The sequence below is a fragment of the Achroia grisella genome, unplaced genomic scaffold, assembly GCF_030625045.1.
Source record: "Achroia grisella isolate CSIRO2021 unplaced genomic scaffold, CSIRO_AGI_Agris_v1 utg146, whole genome shotgun sequence".
NCBI lineage: Eukaryota > Metazoa > Arthropoda > Insecta > Lepidoptera > Pyralidae > Achroia > Achroia grisella.
In genome coordinates, this window is record NW_026712636.1 from 3,335,244 (window position 1) to 3,354,200 (window position 18,957).

At 32.6% G+C, this 18,957-nt stretch overlaps 1 protein-coding gene across 1 annotated transcript; it reads left to right on the forward strand.

The window, feature by feature from the left end:
- Window positions 1-4,695: 4,695 nt before the first annotated feature.
- On the forward strand, window positions 4,696-12,638 carry LOC131855654 (uncharacterized). The gene is made up of 6 exons (XM_059206953.1): window positions 4,696-4,989; window positions 5,437-5,889; window positions 6,481-6,694; window positions 11,045-11,304; window positions 11,354-11,441; window positions 12,591-12,638. The coding sequence occupies exons 1-5, from the start codon at window positions 4,776-4,778 to the stop codon at window positions 11,431-11,433; spliced, it is 1,221 nt and encodes a 406-aa protein (XP_059062936.1). The 5' UTR covers window positions 4,696-4,775; the 3' UTR covers window positions 11,434-11,441; window positions 12,591-12,638.
- Window positions 12,639-18,957: the final 6,319 nt, after the last annotated feature.

The window sequence follows — 18,957 nt, forward strand, 5'->3', positions numbered from 1 at the left end:
AGTGCATTTAAAATAGCCAAAGATTCTGCTGAAAAAATACTAAATTCTTTATGTATTCTAGTTTCATGACCGGTTCTGATACTTGGTAAGTATAGAGCAAAGGATGTTCTCGATTCGTTTTTAGAACCGTCTGTAAATATGGATTGATGAGTTGAAAATGTAGACAACTTGTTATAAACTTCTTGTTTGGTCCTTAACTCAGAGTCAATTACAATATTAATATTTGAAAATTTACTTTCAAATGGTCCATGGTAACAATTCCAAAATCTATTGCTTTTGTGAATTTTGTATTGATGATCAATATTGATTGAGTCAGAGAAATCATGAAGTATATAGGGAACTGTTTTAGAATTAGAATGGGGAAATAAAGAAGTAATATGTTTGAGCTTTTGTAAGAGTGGATCTTCAGAAAAGGATAATAATTTTAGGATGAATCTTTGTTTTTTACCAGAATCTCAGGTTTAACGGTGGTATACAGCACTCTACTTGTAAGGAATTTATAGGGGTTGTTTTCATTGCACCAGTTATGTATCTTAAATTATTATTCTGAAGTACTTCAAGTTTATGAAGCTTGTTTTGGTCAGAACCAAAACATAGATAGCCATATTCAAAGTGGCTGCGAATCAAGGATTTGTACAGCATTAAAAGGATCTTAGGATCACATTTATATAGAGCTTTGATAATATTAAATGCTTTGGAAGCTTTACCTAGTAAATAATCAACATATTTGTTCCAAGACAAATTGCTACAAAAAATAACACCTAAAAATCTAACTTCAGCAGTAATAGGTAGTTGTGAATTATTATATATTTTAATGTTTTTGTAGGATTTATTAGTTTTAGAAAATATTACTACTTTAGATTTGTCAGGGCTTACATCTAAATTGAGGTATTTAAAGTAATCTGTTAATCTTAACAATGAGTTACTTATTATTTCTGTAACTTTATTAATGTCTGGGCCTGAAAAGTATATAACAAGGTCATCTGCAAATTGAAGATTCCTGACATGTGGCCCTAAAATTAAATTAAGTTTGTGTATGTAGAGGATAAAGAGTAATGGACTAAGTATTCCACCTTGACACACACCTTTATAAGAAAGACGAGGTCCTATTAACTGCTTGTTAACTTTAACAAAAACTTCTCTACCATTTAAAAAGTTATAGACCCAGTTTATAATTTTTCCAGGTATACCAATAGAAACAAGTTCCAGAGTGAGAATGTGATGATTGACATTATTGAATGCACCAATAATATCAAAGAATACCCCAATCAAAACTTCATTGCATTTAAGTGCTTTAAATATATCAATATGAAGATGAGTAACACTCTCACACATTTACCTCTAGAAAACCAAACTGATTTGCTGGAATAAACAATTACTCTCTATGTAGAATTCTAGTCTTTGTTTTAATAATTGCTCAAATATTTTTCCCATGCAGGAGGTCAGAGTTATAGGTCTATAGGAATCTATATCATTTGGATTTTTGTTTGGTTTTAAAATTGGAATAATACAATCTTTTTTCCAATCGGAAGGAATAAGTGAATCTTTCCACAGTGCATTATAAATACATAGAACAATATTTTTAGAGGTATAAGAGAGGTTTTTTAATAATTTATATGGTATGCCATCGAGACCAAATGCTGTATCTCTTCGGGTAGATATGGCTGCATTAAATTCATAAAAAGTGAAGGGTTTATTTAAATAATTTAATTTGTTACTATTTTCATTAATGTGTGATTTAAATTGGGTCTCGACAGTGTCAGGAGTATATTTTTTAAGAAAATTAGAAATCCAGTTATTATTTGAAATCTGACTATATACATAAGTTTTATTGAATTTTTTAACAGTATTCCAAATTTTGGAAATGGGTGTGGTGCGATTAAAATTTTCACAAAACTTATTCCAGCTAATTGATTGTTCTTTTTTAAGTATTAATTTTTTTTTGGCTTGTAACCTTTTAAAAGCAATATAATTTGCCTCTGATGGGTCATTTTTAAAATTAACATATGCCTGTTTAGAGTTATCTACTGCAAGAGTACATTTTTGATTCCACCAAGGTAATGGAATCCTTTTATTTTTAAAAGGAATATCATTTGTAGAGCTTATGAGTTTTGATTTTGATATACAACATTTGTCTATAGCTAAATTTAAAATATCAATTAATTTAGTATAATACTGCAGGGGTGAATTACTATAAGTGTAAAGTGTAAAATCTTGTAACAAACTATCTGTGGTCTTCTTATACACAGTCCAATCTATAAGATTGTAATTATGAAATTTGGGATAATCTAAGGATTCTGGTAATCTAGTGCAATTGTTATTAATTACTATTTTTGTTATTACAGGTAAATGGTAGCTACCTAAGGGATCATTATGTACTATCCAATTTGAAGCAAGAGATATGCAAGGAGATGCAATAGTAAGGTCAAGCGCATTACTCTGCCATCTGTGTGATCCTACTGTAGTCGGTGTACCATCATTTAAGAGGACCAAGTTGTTACCATCAATACATTCAAGAATGTCACGACCGCGAGCATTAATGGAGCAACCCCATGCTGTGTGATGAGCATTAAAATCACCAGCAACCAACATGGGTTCTGGAATACTATTAAGAAGATTACTGAATTTATTTTTGTTAAAATGTGGACTACAATTATTTGGGCTATAAAAACTCACAACTGACATTTCTGTGTTTTTATATTTTAATGGATAATATTCTGTAAGGAATCATCACTATATGTATCAATTTTACTGAATTCTATACTTTTATGAACTAAAATTGCAACGCCGTTATGGTCATTGCCTGAGTCTAATCTAACAATGTTAAAGCCTTTAATATTTAATTTATAGTAGGCTTTTAGCCAGGTTTCTGATATCAGAGCAATATGAATATTGTTCTCCGATAGAAAATGTGTAAAGATTTGTTGATTACTTACTAAACTTTGTGCATTCCACTGGACTATTACTATACGGTCCATAAAAAATAAAAAATTAAAGAAAGGATTAATCTGGGTTATTTTTATTCTGTAATGTCTCTAGGAGAACTTGTTTTATATTTTCTGTACATATTGTTTTGTCATTGGTTCTATTCAATGTTATAATTTTAACAATTGATTCTAATAGGGTATTTAAAATTTGGTCAGAATTAAGTAGGGATATAAATTGTGCCGAAGGTGAAGTTTTGAGACTGCCTAATTGAGGAAATGATTTCTCTCTAACAATATCAGCATAACTTTGTACTTTATTTTTATTCTCCTCTATTTTCTTTTTCTTAATAGGACACTGTGATGAAATGGCTATATGATTACCATTGCAGTGACAACATTTGGCTTCGTTAATATTTGCGGAACAATTTTTGAAATTATGATTATTTCCGCATACTGAGCATCTTTCAGCGTTCTTACAGAACTTAGCGATATGACCATACCTTAAACATTTAAGACACTGCTTTACAGGAGGAATATAAGGCCTCACCACAAAGCGCCAGCTATTCAGGTCAACGGTGTCAGGAAGTACAGGACAGGAAAATGTGATGGAGACAGTTTTAGTCGGCTGCATTGTAAAGGTGTTATCATCACCTTTAATACGCCTCATGAATCTGCGTACACAAACAATATTTTTTGAGCTGGTTATATTAGAGTATATTTGTTCGTTCGATAGATGCGTAGGAACATGCTGAACTACTCCAGTTACTTCCGTGGCTGAAGCTGGTATACTTGCCTTTAATTTAAATCCGTCTAGAATTTTTTTATTAACTAAGGCTGCATTAGCTAAACCGGGGCGTTCAAAAATGACGCCGATCTTAAATTTATTCATCCTTAATAATTGCTTAACTCCTTTATTGTATTTTTTCAAATTAGTAGCTAAGGACATCATATCCCTATCACCGATTGGCTTATTACTATCTGTACTCTCCATAAATACAATGTATTCAAAGTTTCCACCATCCTCAGGATAGTACCGAACATAATCTGGTATTTGAAATGCCTTATACTTATCCGCATCCTCAGGTGCCGATTCCGAGTCAGACCCTAGAAAATTAATATCATCGGATGTATCATCCGATATTTCCTCCTTCTTTTTTCGCTTCTTCCCGCTCCTCTTCGTCATCTTTACTAGTTTTGACTAAAAAAAACTCAATAAAATATAATTTTCCAAAACTAGCGCGAAAAAATACGTGTAGTCGCTTTGAAAGTTCCCGCGCTTTTCCGACCACAGAGATTTATAGATTTTGACAACTACACTCACTTATCCATTCATTTGTGGTTGGCTTAAAATGTTTTTCTCTTCCATTCATACCTGCCTTTCATTCGCAGTCATTTCCTTATTCACTCTCATTCTTGCCATATCATCTTTCTCACACACAGTCCATTCATCTCTTTTCCGACTTCATCTGCTCATATAACCATCCACATTCATATGTAATATTACTAAAAATGACAATTCAACGTTCGAATTCATAACAATTCAATATACAAATTAAGGAAATGAAGTAGGTGTTGTTCTCACGTTTTGGTACTTCAATAATTTGAACAGACATTTTATTTTGTCTATAATGGCCATACTTTTTAGACATACAGGGCTAATTTTATGAAACTAATAATACATTGTTCGTAGGTCTGAAATTAATTTCTGAATTAGATTTAATAAGGTACCTTGATCTTTTAGAGTTGGCAACATTACGTTACACTCTATTCCATTCATTTAATAATCTTCGGATTATTTTTAAATACTTGTAATATTTACAAATTGTAATAAAATCTCGCAAATTCATAATGTTTCGACCGATTTCTTCGGTCGGTAGACAAATATCATTTGAGAGTTATAAAAAGCAAATTGTTCGAAATAAAGTGGTTCGTCCGGCGACAATTTTGAAACCGGCTGAAAAAATAAAATTATATCACAAAGAAAATAAAGAACTATTCGGCCCTTTATTGGAAACGAACAAACAAAGGAAACAGCGGCAGAAAAGTGATATTAATAGCAATTGTAAGTCTCCATCTCTATACTTGAAAGCTGAAACGCTAAATTGTCAATGTCCAATGTAATTGCAAGATTTTGGTATCCTTTGCTAAGTGCACTTATAATCGAATTAATCAATTGACAATCGATGTGAGAAATAACATGATAAGATTATTATTATGTGTTCATTAATTATGTTTATATTTATTAATTACTTATTGGATTCTTAATAGGTTTTGACCGTATTGCGTATACATAAATTCACTTGGATACCGTCGCGGTGAAATAGTTCTATTTCTAATTGCGTAGGTAGGCGAACAACATATTTTTTTTAATAAATTTTACGTTTTATTCGCAGTTAATTAGCAAACCCGTGTTGTATACGTTGCCAATTATAATCATATGACAAGTTGGCGCCGTATGATGTAATGTAACTACGTATATACATAACACTATTTGTTATCTTTGTTTCAGCTAAAAATAAAATTTCACATCAAAACAACGACGCGACTACTACAAATACAAAGTGTGTAGTATCTGTGGAGAATGCAGTGGACAAAGCCAATTTTTTAGTTGCTAAAAAATCTAATCCGGCCGGTTTTGTTGAAGCTTTTAAAAATAAAATGTTTCAAAATTCGAAATGTTCTCTGAACTTTGCTGGGCTCTTGTTGAATAATACTGTTGTGCGAGGGATTAAAACATTTGCATCAGCTCATGCGGCCAGTTCTCCAGCTCAACCTGGATATGCGAGTGACGATGGAATTCTTCAAATCAAGCCCCATAAGAATGACTTTGCCAAACAGTATCCCTCCGTTACTCTGATATTGAATAAAACAATGACTGAAGAATCTAGAACAGCTCTAGAAAAATGGAAGCAGGAGAGAATAGCGGAAATGGGATTAGATGCATTCAACAAATTTTATGAAGGTATTATTTTAATTTACTCTAACATTTTATAAAAAAATAACTAAATTGTATGAAACTTACACACATACTTAGCTTTGCAATTGGATGGACACAACAAACTGTAAATCATAACTAATTTATAATAAATATCAATAGGTTTGAAAGCACAAAATGTATCCGAAAACCAAAAATAATAGTCTTGTATCATGTATATAAATTTTATTAAAGTAATCATTGTACTTAAAAAAAATATTTGAATAACAAATTGTCTGTGGTCCCTTGACTAGCCAGATGGAAAGAAAAGGAAAAAAAAAACTTATTTCTTAATTCTTTCTCATTATTTCTTCTCACAGAAAAATCAAACATTTACATACACTATTATGTATAAATATATAAATATGTATAAACAAACTATGAGCAAGACAAAGAGGCAACAATAGGCTGTCTTAATACTGAAAAGCAATATCTTCCATATTGCCCTTTAAGATATTACTTTGCAAAATCTTACTTCCTACTAGGAAATCAATCAATGTTTCTTGAGATCACCATATCTTTAGAGAGCCCTTCAACTTAACTTGAAGGGCACTAATTTAACTTGTCTTGTGTTAACAGCTCAAATGGCAGTTGGTACCAAATTCCATAGTACCCTCAAGAACTACTTCACACAGCCACAAGCACAGCTTCGTATTGACAAGGAAGTGGAAGGAGTGTGGGTCTCAGTATCAGAATTACTCAAAAGTATATCATCACCTAAAGCAATAGAGTCCAATGTTGTCCATCCAGTGTTGAAGTATAGAGGCATATTTGATGCTATTGCAGATTATGAGTAAGTAGATTTTCTAAACTTTTTTATATTTTATTAGAATGCCAAAGAAACTGATATTTTTTATTTTTTTATGGATGATAATGAAATTATGCACCTGCCTGTGCTAATGGTTTACACTGGCGGGGCTCCAATGAAGGATGATAGGATGAACATGAAGTTAGATCAGTTAGCCCATCATGATGAATTCACAAAGAATTAACCATGATGGTTCCAAGAAGGACTGCATGGAGGTCGACATGGTAAATTGTTAGCAATGCAACCATTACTAACAATTCCTTTCCCTCTCAGAAACTGAAATAAAAAAAATTATTTGATGTATTTGTAATGGATAAACTCAAGTAAAAATGTTATACATATAATTGAAGGTCTTTGTGGTCTAGTAGTGTAGCACTGCACTTTGTTTCTGATGGTGTTGAATCCATAATACTCAGATTTCTCAGTTGGTTATTATGGTGATTGTAATAAAACTAGGTAATTGTGGATAAATGAAATTAATTTGCTTCCATATATTGTGAAAAGATCAAATGCAATGAAAAAACAAAAGAAGAACAGTGACAGGAACATTTAAAAGTATATGGCTATAAAAAAATATTAACAAGGAGGTTTTAATCTCTAACAGATGGTAGTGGTTTAGATTCATTGCATGTTACAAACATTTGTATTTATGAGTATGATTGTTCGTATTGGTTCCACTGTTTTCTGTGTATGTTATGAACATACTTGAAATAAAAGTATATTGATAGTTCTGATTAGCTTGTACTAGATGGCGTTCAGTGAATTGTCTAAGGTCATAATTATTAGTTTACTAGCCATTATGGTGTTTTGTAATCAACAAGCTCACTATCTTGTGTAACATGCAGTGCTTGTGGTGTGTTTACCAATTCTTCACTCATATTGTCATTTTACAGTCAATATGTAATTTCTTTGTTTGTTTACAAAATCTGTAATCTTATCTTTAAACCTAGACATAACAGAGGTTCAATCAGACGTCAATGCAGAAGAGGGGTTGAGGGAGGGCGATATCTTTGTCATAATTACAGATTTAGCCTAATCTACCATCTAATCTGAAGATGACAAGATGTCGCTCAATGCTCACGTAATTGGCAGCCTTCTTTTTTTATGCACTTAGAATGGCTAACAATCCGACTGCCCAACTAATGGAAAGGGTCAATAGACGCCTACAGACTTGAATAGCACCATTGCCATCACGTCATCACTTAATTATGGCAGTGGTGCCATTCAAGTCTGTAGTTACGGTAGTTGTGGTACCGTGCGATGCCATTCCTGGAGACTTATTTGGTATAAACTTCCAGAGGCAGACTATAAGAAGGCGTGGTTACTCTAACTCTACTCTAAAAGTATAAAAAGTCCTATGGCTACCACAGATTACCATCAGTTAGGACATCAGCTTTTTTTGCCGTTCCAATTACAAAGTCCTAACTTTGGAATCTGTTCACTCACCCACTGTGGTATAGTAGTGGTATGTGGTATATATATAATATCTTATACAGACCTACATTGGACCATAATAAGGAACTGCCACAGCATATCATTTCAATTCTATTTTTGCGACTTCATACGCATTTGTTGATAATAATATCTATAGATAGCAATAATCAAACAACAACAATAAATAAAACGTCTATATGGCGCCAATTATATCTTAATCTTAATAATACTATAAACGCGAAAATTTGTGAGTATGAATGTTTGTTAAAAAACTACTGAATGGATTTTGATGAAACTTTACAGTAATATAGCTTATGCATCAGAATAACACTTAGGCTATATTTTATATTGAAATTTAACGCGTGTGAAACCGCGGGTACATCTAGTTATAAATAAACTGTAGGTGGTGCTGGATTGAAAACTATTCACGAAAATAATACGCATCACTCTTTAAGGGGTTTCCTGCGTTTACTTTAGTCTATGTATTTAACAACATATTTTATGGAAACTTCAACTTCATTATACCAGCCATTTTACTAAAACATACTTTTACCGTAATACCGAAACAGACAATTGTCACTTGTCACGATTTTATTATATGTTATGTTTTAATTTTGTTATACTCCGGCTCGAAGGACTAATGAGATGTGTGATACACAATCTTTATTATATTTAATAAGTTTATAATTTGAGTACCGCATATAATAAATACTGTTAAACAATGAGAGAATTACGGCTGCTTTATTACTACCAAATTGTACATTGATTTGACCCGAATGGAATAGAAAATTCTTTATTCAAATAAACTTACATTTAAGCACTTCTGAATAGTCACATTTTTTAATCTACCGCTCATTCGAAAAACTGTCTCATCTAGCGTTGCGGAACGTCTGGTTCCGTATTTCCCGGGACGTCCCGTATTTTAGGCTTAGTTTAAAATGTCCCGACGGGACTGACTCTGTCCCGTATTCGAATCGTGCTCCGTTTTTTACTGTTAAATCGATCGATCTACGCCAGACAATGTCTTTGGATAATTTGTCCCGGGCGTATTTTTTGCCTATTTAAGCGTTTGCCCCCTTATAGGCTGAAAAAAAAATCTGGCAACTCTAGTCTCATCGCAAGGAAGGTGTTATTAATATTTACCGTCAACCTACCGTCTACGCTCCCAACATTCTGTACTATTTAAACTGTACGGCGTTACTCGTTCGGATATGTTTTTACCATTATCTGATCGTGATTTTATGAATTGTTATGATTATCCTGAAATACACTATCACTGGGTTCATTCATTATACTGAGGTCATTATCGTCATCATTTGTTTATTAAAACTAATATAGCTCCAAGGTTAATTCTATATAAATATATCTGTTTTGTTTACTTAATCCTACATGTCATTATATTGCACAGTAACAGCATTTAGGTAAGGTGTTCAGACAACGGCGACCTTACCCATTGCGAGGCTTCGGGCTTTGTGAGACTCTTTGTCCTACGTGAAAAGTATGTGATGCGAACTAGTTATATTATGCAGAAAATTTCCGCTGATTTAAGAAAACTAGACATAGCTTTCTTAGTTTTCATAGGCATAGTTATTTTACATCTTGTTTAATTTGTTTTATATATAGTAGTGTTGGTAAATTTGTTTATTTGCGATTTAATGCTTAAATTGGGTAGTTTTTGCAACTTTCCACTGCCAGAAAGGCTAAGGGCAAAGGCAGGGCAAATTCAAAAAGCAAATTAAAAAAAAACACCAGTTTTTTTAATTTGCTTTTTGAATTTGCGAGACCCGGGCGATTGCCTTGTTCGCCACCCCCTAAGGCCGCCACTGTTCAGATGACCATCTGGCTATTTGAGAAAATAGTTGTAACTTTTTATTATCGAAATAGACTAGGCTTTGTACTAAGACGACTACGTCAACCATTATTTCAGTCAAGCAGCTTGCTTTGTAAACTGTTTTGGTATCATAGGGTCAGATGTGGCGATGAAATTAGGGTCAGATAGGGTATGGAGGTATAACATCCTTCGTCCCCCGGAACGGTAATGAATGAATTGTTTTCACATGATGATGTGATGGACTTGTTATTCACGTATCTAAGCGTCGGTTGGAATATACCATCAGGTTTCCTCCGAACGTCTAATTGAAACGATCGAAATTACGACAGTATGAGCCGTGGTCCGACCACCTATCGTATCCGCCAGGCAGAGGCAGGAGCTGGCCTTCAGCCGCTCCATAAGTCCACGGGTTTGGAGTGCCATCTGCACTCGCCCCCTATCGTTCAGTGAAGCTGAAAAGTCCAGCTGCGACCAACAGCATTGGAATAGTACGAAAAAAATTATCGTCCGCAAGTTCTTCCGTTTGTCTTTCTAGTGACTAGTAAAAAGTTAACCGGTATATTTTCCAGTGTCGATCCGAATATCCAATTACAACGAAATTATCCAACAATAACACCAAAAACCCCTAAACACTAAACAACCCTCTCACCATCTTGGAGGATGGAAAAGTTTTTATCCTTTACATATATATTACTTTTATTTTCATATATTTCGACTGCCTCAGTGGTCTGGTTACCTCCTCTAACTCTTTCCAGTGTACACTATTTTGGCCTGCTTTATTTCATCTTCCGGTAGGCTAGTCGGTAGGGAAAAATATTTACACAAAAAACTGGACATTTTAGCCGCTTATATTCATAAGCATATAACATTAATAAATTATTTTTGATTTTATTTGATTACCAGCGTCTCTGTCGCTGTCGGTCGGTCGAAAACGAAAATATAATGATCTTTTTAATTTTTTTTTTAAATACCTATACAAGTTTCTACTTAATGTTTCTACGTAGTTAATAGGTAGGGAACAATTTAAATTGTAAAATAAAAATTATTATCATTATTTTATCACCTTACAGAGACAAACCAACGCTGATCGAATGGAAGAAATCTGATAAACCACGCAAATCAATATCACTGACCTACGACAACCCTGTACAACTTGCAGCCTACTTCGGAGCAGTGTGCAACGATCTGAACTACAAACATTTGAATGTACGAGATGCACTACTGGTTATAGCGTACACAGACGGTTCCAAAGCAGATGCGTATCACCTGCCAACGGATAAGTTGAGGGAACATTGGGCGCAGTGGTTAATAAGACTAGACCCCCTCATAACTCAAAAACTCTTTCACACAAACCTGTCAAATTTGGTTCATGAGTGAAGATAAACATGGTAATGCCGAGGAGAAAATTTTGAAAGGCGGTAAGCGGCTGTTCGAAGAGGATATTGAAAATCTCCAGTAATTATATAGGTAAATGTTTTTTACATGAACATCATGATATTTCTTATGTATTGCTACTATGACGGCCTCGGTGGTCTAGCGGTTTGGCACACTGCTTTACTTCCGATGGTATTTATTAGCGGGTATTCGATTTTTCAATATTTCACTAAAACATTATTTTTATAAATAATTATTAAATAATACATTCATGAGTACGGTGTTACTCTCCTCATCTCTTTCGATTGTTTTGTTTCTGGATATCTTCTATAAGGTTGCGATTTATGCTACTGATTTATGTTTTCTAAATTATACTTATATATTTGTGATTATATTATTATTACATTATTTTAGTAAATACGTCGCGACTTCTTCCGAGTGGAATTTTTATTTTTCTAGAATAAAAGTAGCCTAAGTTACTCCTTATTCCTATCAGCTATTAAATAATGTATAAAAAAACAATCCCGTCAAAATCGGTCCTTAGCCATTTCAGAGATCTATATTTAATAAAGCAGGTAAAAAAATTTGTTTAGGTGTAAAATAGTAACAATTTTGATCCATTCATAAATAGAGTACAATCATCTGTGGACGTTATTTAAAAAAAACATTTAAAAGTTACAAGAAAATATTGTAACACAAAAAAAGACAATTATACCCCGTAAATATAAGAAAATATTTAATATTAATTTAGTTAAAATAGTAAAAAACGTATAATTTATGTACAAAAAGTAATGATATCCATCAATTTAATTTATATGTGTAGATGAGATAGATAAAATCCTGGTACAATATAAAATATAATTTCTTCTATAGATATAGATAATCTTCATTTAACACGTAAACATGTTAGTTCCTATTTTAATATTTTATCCAATCACTCAGACAGCACCGCAGGTTTCACTTAATGCGCTGTAAAAATACGTATGAAGTGATTGTTTGCGATCACAAATAGCCCTTTAATATATTTAAGAATAAAATTTTAAAATTTCAAATTTAGAACGTCAAGCACAGAATATCGATGTTATTTTATATACAATTTTGCACTCCTTCTCGAACATTCCGTGGCGTCATTATTAAAATCAACGTACAATATATTCTAAATAGTTTATTTATTACTATTAAAACAAATTAAACATTGCAATATTCCTCCAGCAAACAGTGATGTTTATTTTTATTTTACAGGAAAGTGAATCATGAACGTCGAGCAGACTGAAACGAGAACAAATCGCACAATGTGTTTTATTTGTTATATTGTTGAATTACCTAGTTATTATTAAATATTATTAACCTTTCGAATGTCCGTCGTCTGTTGCAGCGACCGAAAGTGATTAGTCGGTATGCGCGCGCCAGCTGTATTATTTCAATCTTATTGTGTTTTATATAAGGATAAAATTGTTTAAAAAGAAATCACGGTCTTGCACAGATCTGTGACTAGACGGTAATCCGGTTTAAGATGGGTGCACAGATCTGTGAAAACGTTCGAAGGGTTAAGAAACAAATTGTCAAAATTACAAACAGTATCATTTGGATCGAGATCTGATATGTACAACGTTGCTTTATAATATATAGGCTGTAACTGAAAAGGTATAAGAGGAGTGTAATAACTGAATTTTAGCTCTATTGTAATATGAATAGAATTGAAATTTATAGTTATTTAAATTTGGCGCGGTCATTATTTACACGTAAAAATAACAAAATCACAATTATCATTATAAATCTTACTAAGTTTTATTTATTATTAGATGTAGAAATGATATTCATTCCAAATCAGAAATCATTTATTCATATAGCACATTTTAGCCGCTTATGAACGTAGTTTTTTGTAATTAATATATTTTTCCTTACCGTCAATATTGTTATATCATATTCAAATAAACTTAACGTAAGCATTTTTTTTTCTTCAATAGTCATTGTTATTTTTTTAGCGGAATAGAATACGACATTCTGGATTTCCTAATTCAGGGAAAGTTTTTTTTTATCTATTATACCAATTCGATCACGTGACATAGTTTATATGGCGAGTTAAAAAAATAGTTTACATCTGAATTTTTTTTATATACTTGTGGCAGCTGTAATAGAAATTGATGGAAAATCTAGCTGGAATTGAAATTATTATATACCTTTTCTGTTACCCTCCGTATATGATAAAATAAAAGACACGTGCATATAAACCAACTCGTTGGAGCGATTTTTTTTAACTTGTTATTTATCTACAAATTTAAATAAATGATAATGCTTTAAAATTTTGTATTTAGTTTAGTTGGTTCCTATCTATCTTATTTTTTATGATTGATAAAAAAATCGTTAAAAATACCGAATAATTTAAATTTAGTTTAACTGATTTCAGTCTTATTTTTTATGAATGATAATAGAATGGTGTACCCGCCTGCGCTAACGGTTTACGCTGAAGGGGCACAAGAGGAGGATGATAAAATTAACATGAGGTCAGGTCAGTTAGCCCATCGTGATAAATTCACCAGGAATTTACCACGATGGTTTCATGAGTACCGCGGATTTCAACCTGATGTGGTACATTGCTAGCAAAGGGGATTTTAGTCCACATTACTAACAATTCCCTTCACCCTCTGTCATTATTATTATGAATAAAATAATGCTTTCGTAGAAATATCCAAAGGAAAAAAAAAACTCCATGTTTAAATAATCGTTACGTAAAGGCTTAATTTTAGAGAAGCATATGTTAATATTATCATTTAATTATATTAATACTACATACTAATATTTGTTTTGTATAATTTTTCTAGATTTATAATAATCATGAATAGTTTAATGATTTTTTATACAGGTTTGGTCGTAAAGGATAAAGACAAGTCGAAAACATGTAATTATTGAAGAAACTAAATAAAAAAATCTGTTGTTTAAAACCCATAACACTACACAAACTCTGCTTACCTTGGCAATTGGCAATTGGCAATTCACATTCGGGATGGCATTGTGTGAATTGCCCTAGTGTATCATTATTATTACTTTGTCAAAAATAAATAATTTAATGAACTGACAAATGCTGAATATAGTATGAAAGGTTTGAAATTTATTTTTAGTTGGACTTTATGTTTGTTTAGGAAAGTGCTTCAGTGTCATTAGTATTTATATCTTCTTCATGCCTTCTTTTCATACTTGAACGTTCGGTTTGATATAACGACTAAACCTTTATAGAAAAATCTTTATACACTTCGAACGTGTTTTGTTACTTTTGATAGGTACAAAATATTATGTATGTTTTTTGGTTGTAATAATTATATTAGTCATGTATATATAAGGTGTGTCCAGAGCGAGTGTTAAAATTAACTAGTGAAATGCCCTGGATTGGCGCATCTAAAATTATGATAAATTTCTTCTTACCTGTTAGTTAATTTGTTACGTGTTGACCCGGCTTTTTAAGTGCCATTAATGTAAGGATCTCATCTTTTGGAAAATAAATTGTTACTCGCTAATACTGTAGATTTCTATTTCTAATGTCAAATATTTTAGTGTATTTTTTATGTTATTGATATAGTAAATAATCTCCATCTGATGGCAAGAGGTAAATGTCACATCTTAATATTATAAACGCGATAGTTTGTGGGTATGGACGGGTGTTTGTTACTGTTACACGCAAAAACTACTGAAGAGATTTTGATGAAACTTTACAGTAATATAACTTATACATTAGAATAACACATGTGCTATAATTTAAAAAGATATTATGGATGGATGTAAAGGGAGGGGACGCCCTAAGAAAAGATGGATAGATTGTGTGAAAGATGATATGAATAAAAGAAGAGTATGTTCAGATATGACGACCGATAGAGAGCAGTGGAAGAGAATGACATACTGCGCCGACCCCAAATAATGGGATAAAGGCAAGGCAATGATGATTATGTAAATTGGGAGAAATATAATGATAAATATCAAGCAAGTGTGACGCCAACGAAATTGCACGGGTCAGCTAGTATGTACTTATATCAACAGTACCACGGACATCACATTACCATGTGGTGCCCGTGGTACCTCAATATTGTATGTTATACCTAGATATCCTGTAATTTCATTGCGTGATCTCCATTCTTGATAAGAATCGTCTTATAAAGCAGGCTGTTTGGCGGTAGAAAAAGGTAAGACTGATGTACCCACACAGACGTCTATTTACAAAGTGTACTTTTTACAAATTAAATCAAAAATCAATTATTCATGTAGACATTTTAGCCGCTTGTAAACGTGAAGTTTTTTGTATTAATAGAACAGAAAATTCTTTATTCAAATAAATTTAACCTTTTGACTTTTTAATAGTCATAGTAAATCTTTTAATCTACCGCTCACTACCACTACCTCTACACTACCTCTTATAATGAGACAGCTTTTCTGTCTCATTATAAGAAGAACTAGCAAGAAGCTTGCGTGTTAATATTATATTTCCCTACCTGAATGGCAGTTCAGTCTACAGGTCCAATTGAGAGGTACTAGCAAGTAATCAACTGAATTTCTTTTTTTAATGTCAGTTTATTACTTTATTTAACAATTACTCGCCCTGGCTTCGCCCGGGTGTACATATATTATACATATAAACCTTCCTCTAGAATCACTCTATCTATTTGAAAAACCGCATCAAAATCTGTCGCGTCGTTTTAAAGATTTAGGCATACATAGGGACGGACAGACAGCAACAGCGACTTTGTTTTATACTATGTAATGATACAATAAAATATATATATATAGATAGAAAATGAATATACTTATAAAGTTTAATGACGTGTTGCTTCGCTTCGACTCTGATTAAATATGCAGTAAGTCTTATTCGCACTGGACTCACCTTAGACTTAAATATATGCCAAAAATAGTTATCCCTAGTCAAATACTGTGTATGTGAGAGGTAAGTGTTTTATGAATGGAATGGTGCACCCGCCTGTGCTAACGGTTTACGCTGGCGGGACACCAGTGGATGATAAGATGACCATGAAGTCAGGTCTACCAGGATTTCATCACTGGTTTCCAGGAACCACGTGGAATTCAACGTGACATGGTACATTGCTAGCAATGTAGTGGTGTAGTGTAAGCTAGCAATCAGTCCACAGTATAAACAATCCCAATGGATTTTAACAAAACTTTACAATAATATAGCTTATATATCAGAATAAGAGGATATGATAAATGGAGTAAGAAAGTGACAAGATGATATCCCAGGGAAGGGAAAAGGAAAAGAGGCAGACCCCACACAAGATGGGATGATGATATTAGGACAGTGGCAGGAGTGATGTGGAACAGAGTGGCACGAGAAAGAGAAGAATGGAAACGATTGGAGGAGGCCTTTGCCGATTGGCAAACAGATCTACAGACATTAAAAAAGATCCAAATAATAGAAGAATTATTTCGTTTTAAGTTTTAAAGATTTATGTTTGTTTTAAAATAATGTATAAGTTGGATCTGAATAAAGGCTATAATAATAATCAGAATAATTCATATGCTATAAGTTTTACACGGGTAAAACCGCGTTCACAGCTACTATATATGTATTATTTATAAGAGAAGAAAGACAAGCCCAATAAGAATTTATTGCCTTTTTTTCCTATTTCTTCTATTTGAGCTAGTCTTATTTACGAATCTAATCATTTTGTATCAACAAGATTTGATAAATAGTGCAAAAGTTAATGAAAAATTGCAAAGGTATATTATTGTAAAAAAAAAAATTATTGTTTTAAGTGCAGGTGTTCTCATTCTCAGCTCATAAAATAAAGACCTACCTATAAACAGTCTTAAATTGGCTTTCTTGTTATTGTTAACAAAATCATTGTCGAAATTTAATTATAGGTTGTAAACTATAATGTAAAGAAAATTCGCTGAATTAAATAACCTTTTCAGTTTAAAAGCAATTTCACTATCACTTTTTACAAGTTATATTTTTTTTATTCTAGGATGGTGGCAAACAAGCATATGGCACATGTGATGATAAACGGTCACCGTAAAATATGGACGCCTGAAACTTTAATATACTCTTTTTAAAAAACCCCATGCTGTAGTCTCTTGAGAAAACCTCGGCAGGTAGTCCATTCCACAATGTAATTGTAGACATGAGGAAGCTCATCTGAAACCACTGTCCGATACTACTTAGGTTCCAGTGTGTAGAGATGAATTCATTTACATGGCGAGCGATATATATACTACACTAGCTGACACGTGCAACTTCGTCTTCGTTTAATTTCCCCACTTTTTCAATATTTTTCATTGCAGCTCCGCTCCTATTGGTCGTAGCTTAATGTTATATAGCTTAAAACCTTTAAGACTATCTAACAAAACGAATTTTTCAATTCGAACCAGTCGTTCCTAAGATTAGCTTGTTCAAACAAACTCTTCAGTTTTATAATATTAGTATAGTATAGATATACTTCGGTAATTATATGAGATAATGAGAATGTTATATGCCATTAAACATTCCTGAATTACGAACTAAAATGCAAAGTTTAGTTTTTAGTTCAGAAAAAATAGAAACGCATTGCATGCATTTCAAACAATTAAAGAGTTTTTATTTGCTCTACAGATATAATTATTTTAAGTGGGTTATTAGTTGTGGACCTATATATTTTCAAGCCGAGCAAACAGTGCAGCATTTAGGGAACATATATATTTTTATACTCCACAAATTGTTGCAAGTACTATATATATATAGTGGTAGTTTAGTAGTAGTAGATAGTAACTTTAGTTATCTTTTTTTGGACTACACTAATTCTGTTGGTTACAACTTCATTATAGGAGGCGAGTGCAGATGGGACTCCAAACCCACGGAAGGATCTATGGAGCGGCTAAAGGCCAACTCCCGCCTGACGGATACGACTTTAGTTTGCGGGCACCGCTAGGGGTCCGAACGTCAAAGTCAAATTCCAGAGGACGAAATATCGGATAATGGCTACTTATACATATAAAGAAAATTTGAGTGTCTGTTTGTAATATTGAAATAATCGTTTTTTAATACACGCATATGAATATAAATACGGTACATACACCAAAATAACATTTTTTACAACTGTTGTCTGTCTGTCTGATTGTTCCGGCTAATCTCTGAAATGGCTGGACCGGTTTTGACGGGACTTTTTAGCTGATGTAATTAGAAGTAACTTACGCTACTTATATTTTAGAAAATAAAGTTAAATTCCATACGGACGAAGTCGCGGGTACAGCTAGTTCAAAATAAATTAACTTAAAGTCCGGCTTGGCAATGGGCTTTAAATTTTTCACTAACAATAATAGTCATGCAACTAACGTATTGATTTACCTACTTAATAATTATTTTCTTCAACGTTTCTTTTACTCAAGTAACTACTATTCAATTATTTATGTCAACGATGCTATTTGACAGTTACTATTCGTACAAAAATCGTAAAAATGTAATTCTGTAATGCAAAACATTTATTTAAATGAGTTTCTACCTCATTCATCGCAAGTTTCTACCTCGTTCTTCTTGTAATGATTCTGCGTTTCGAATGGTAGAATAACAAAATATTAAAAGTGTTTATATTAAGTTTATTTGAATAATTATTTCTATTTCTTCATCACCAGGATT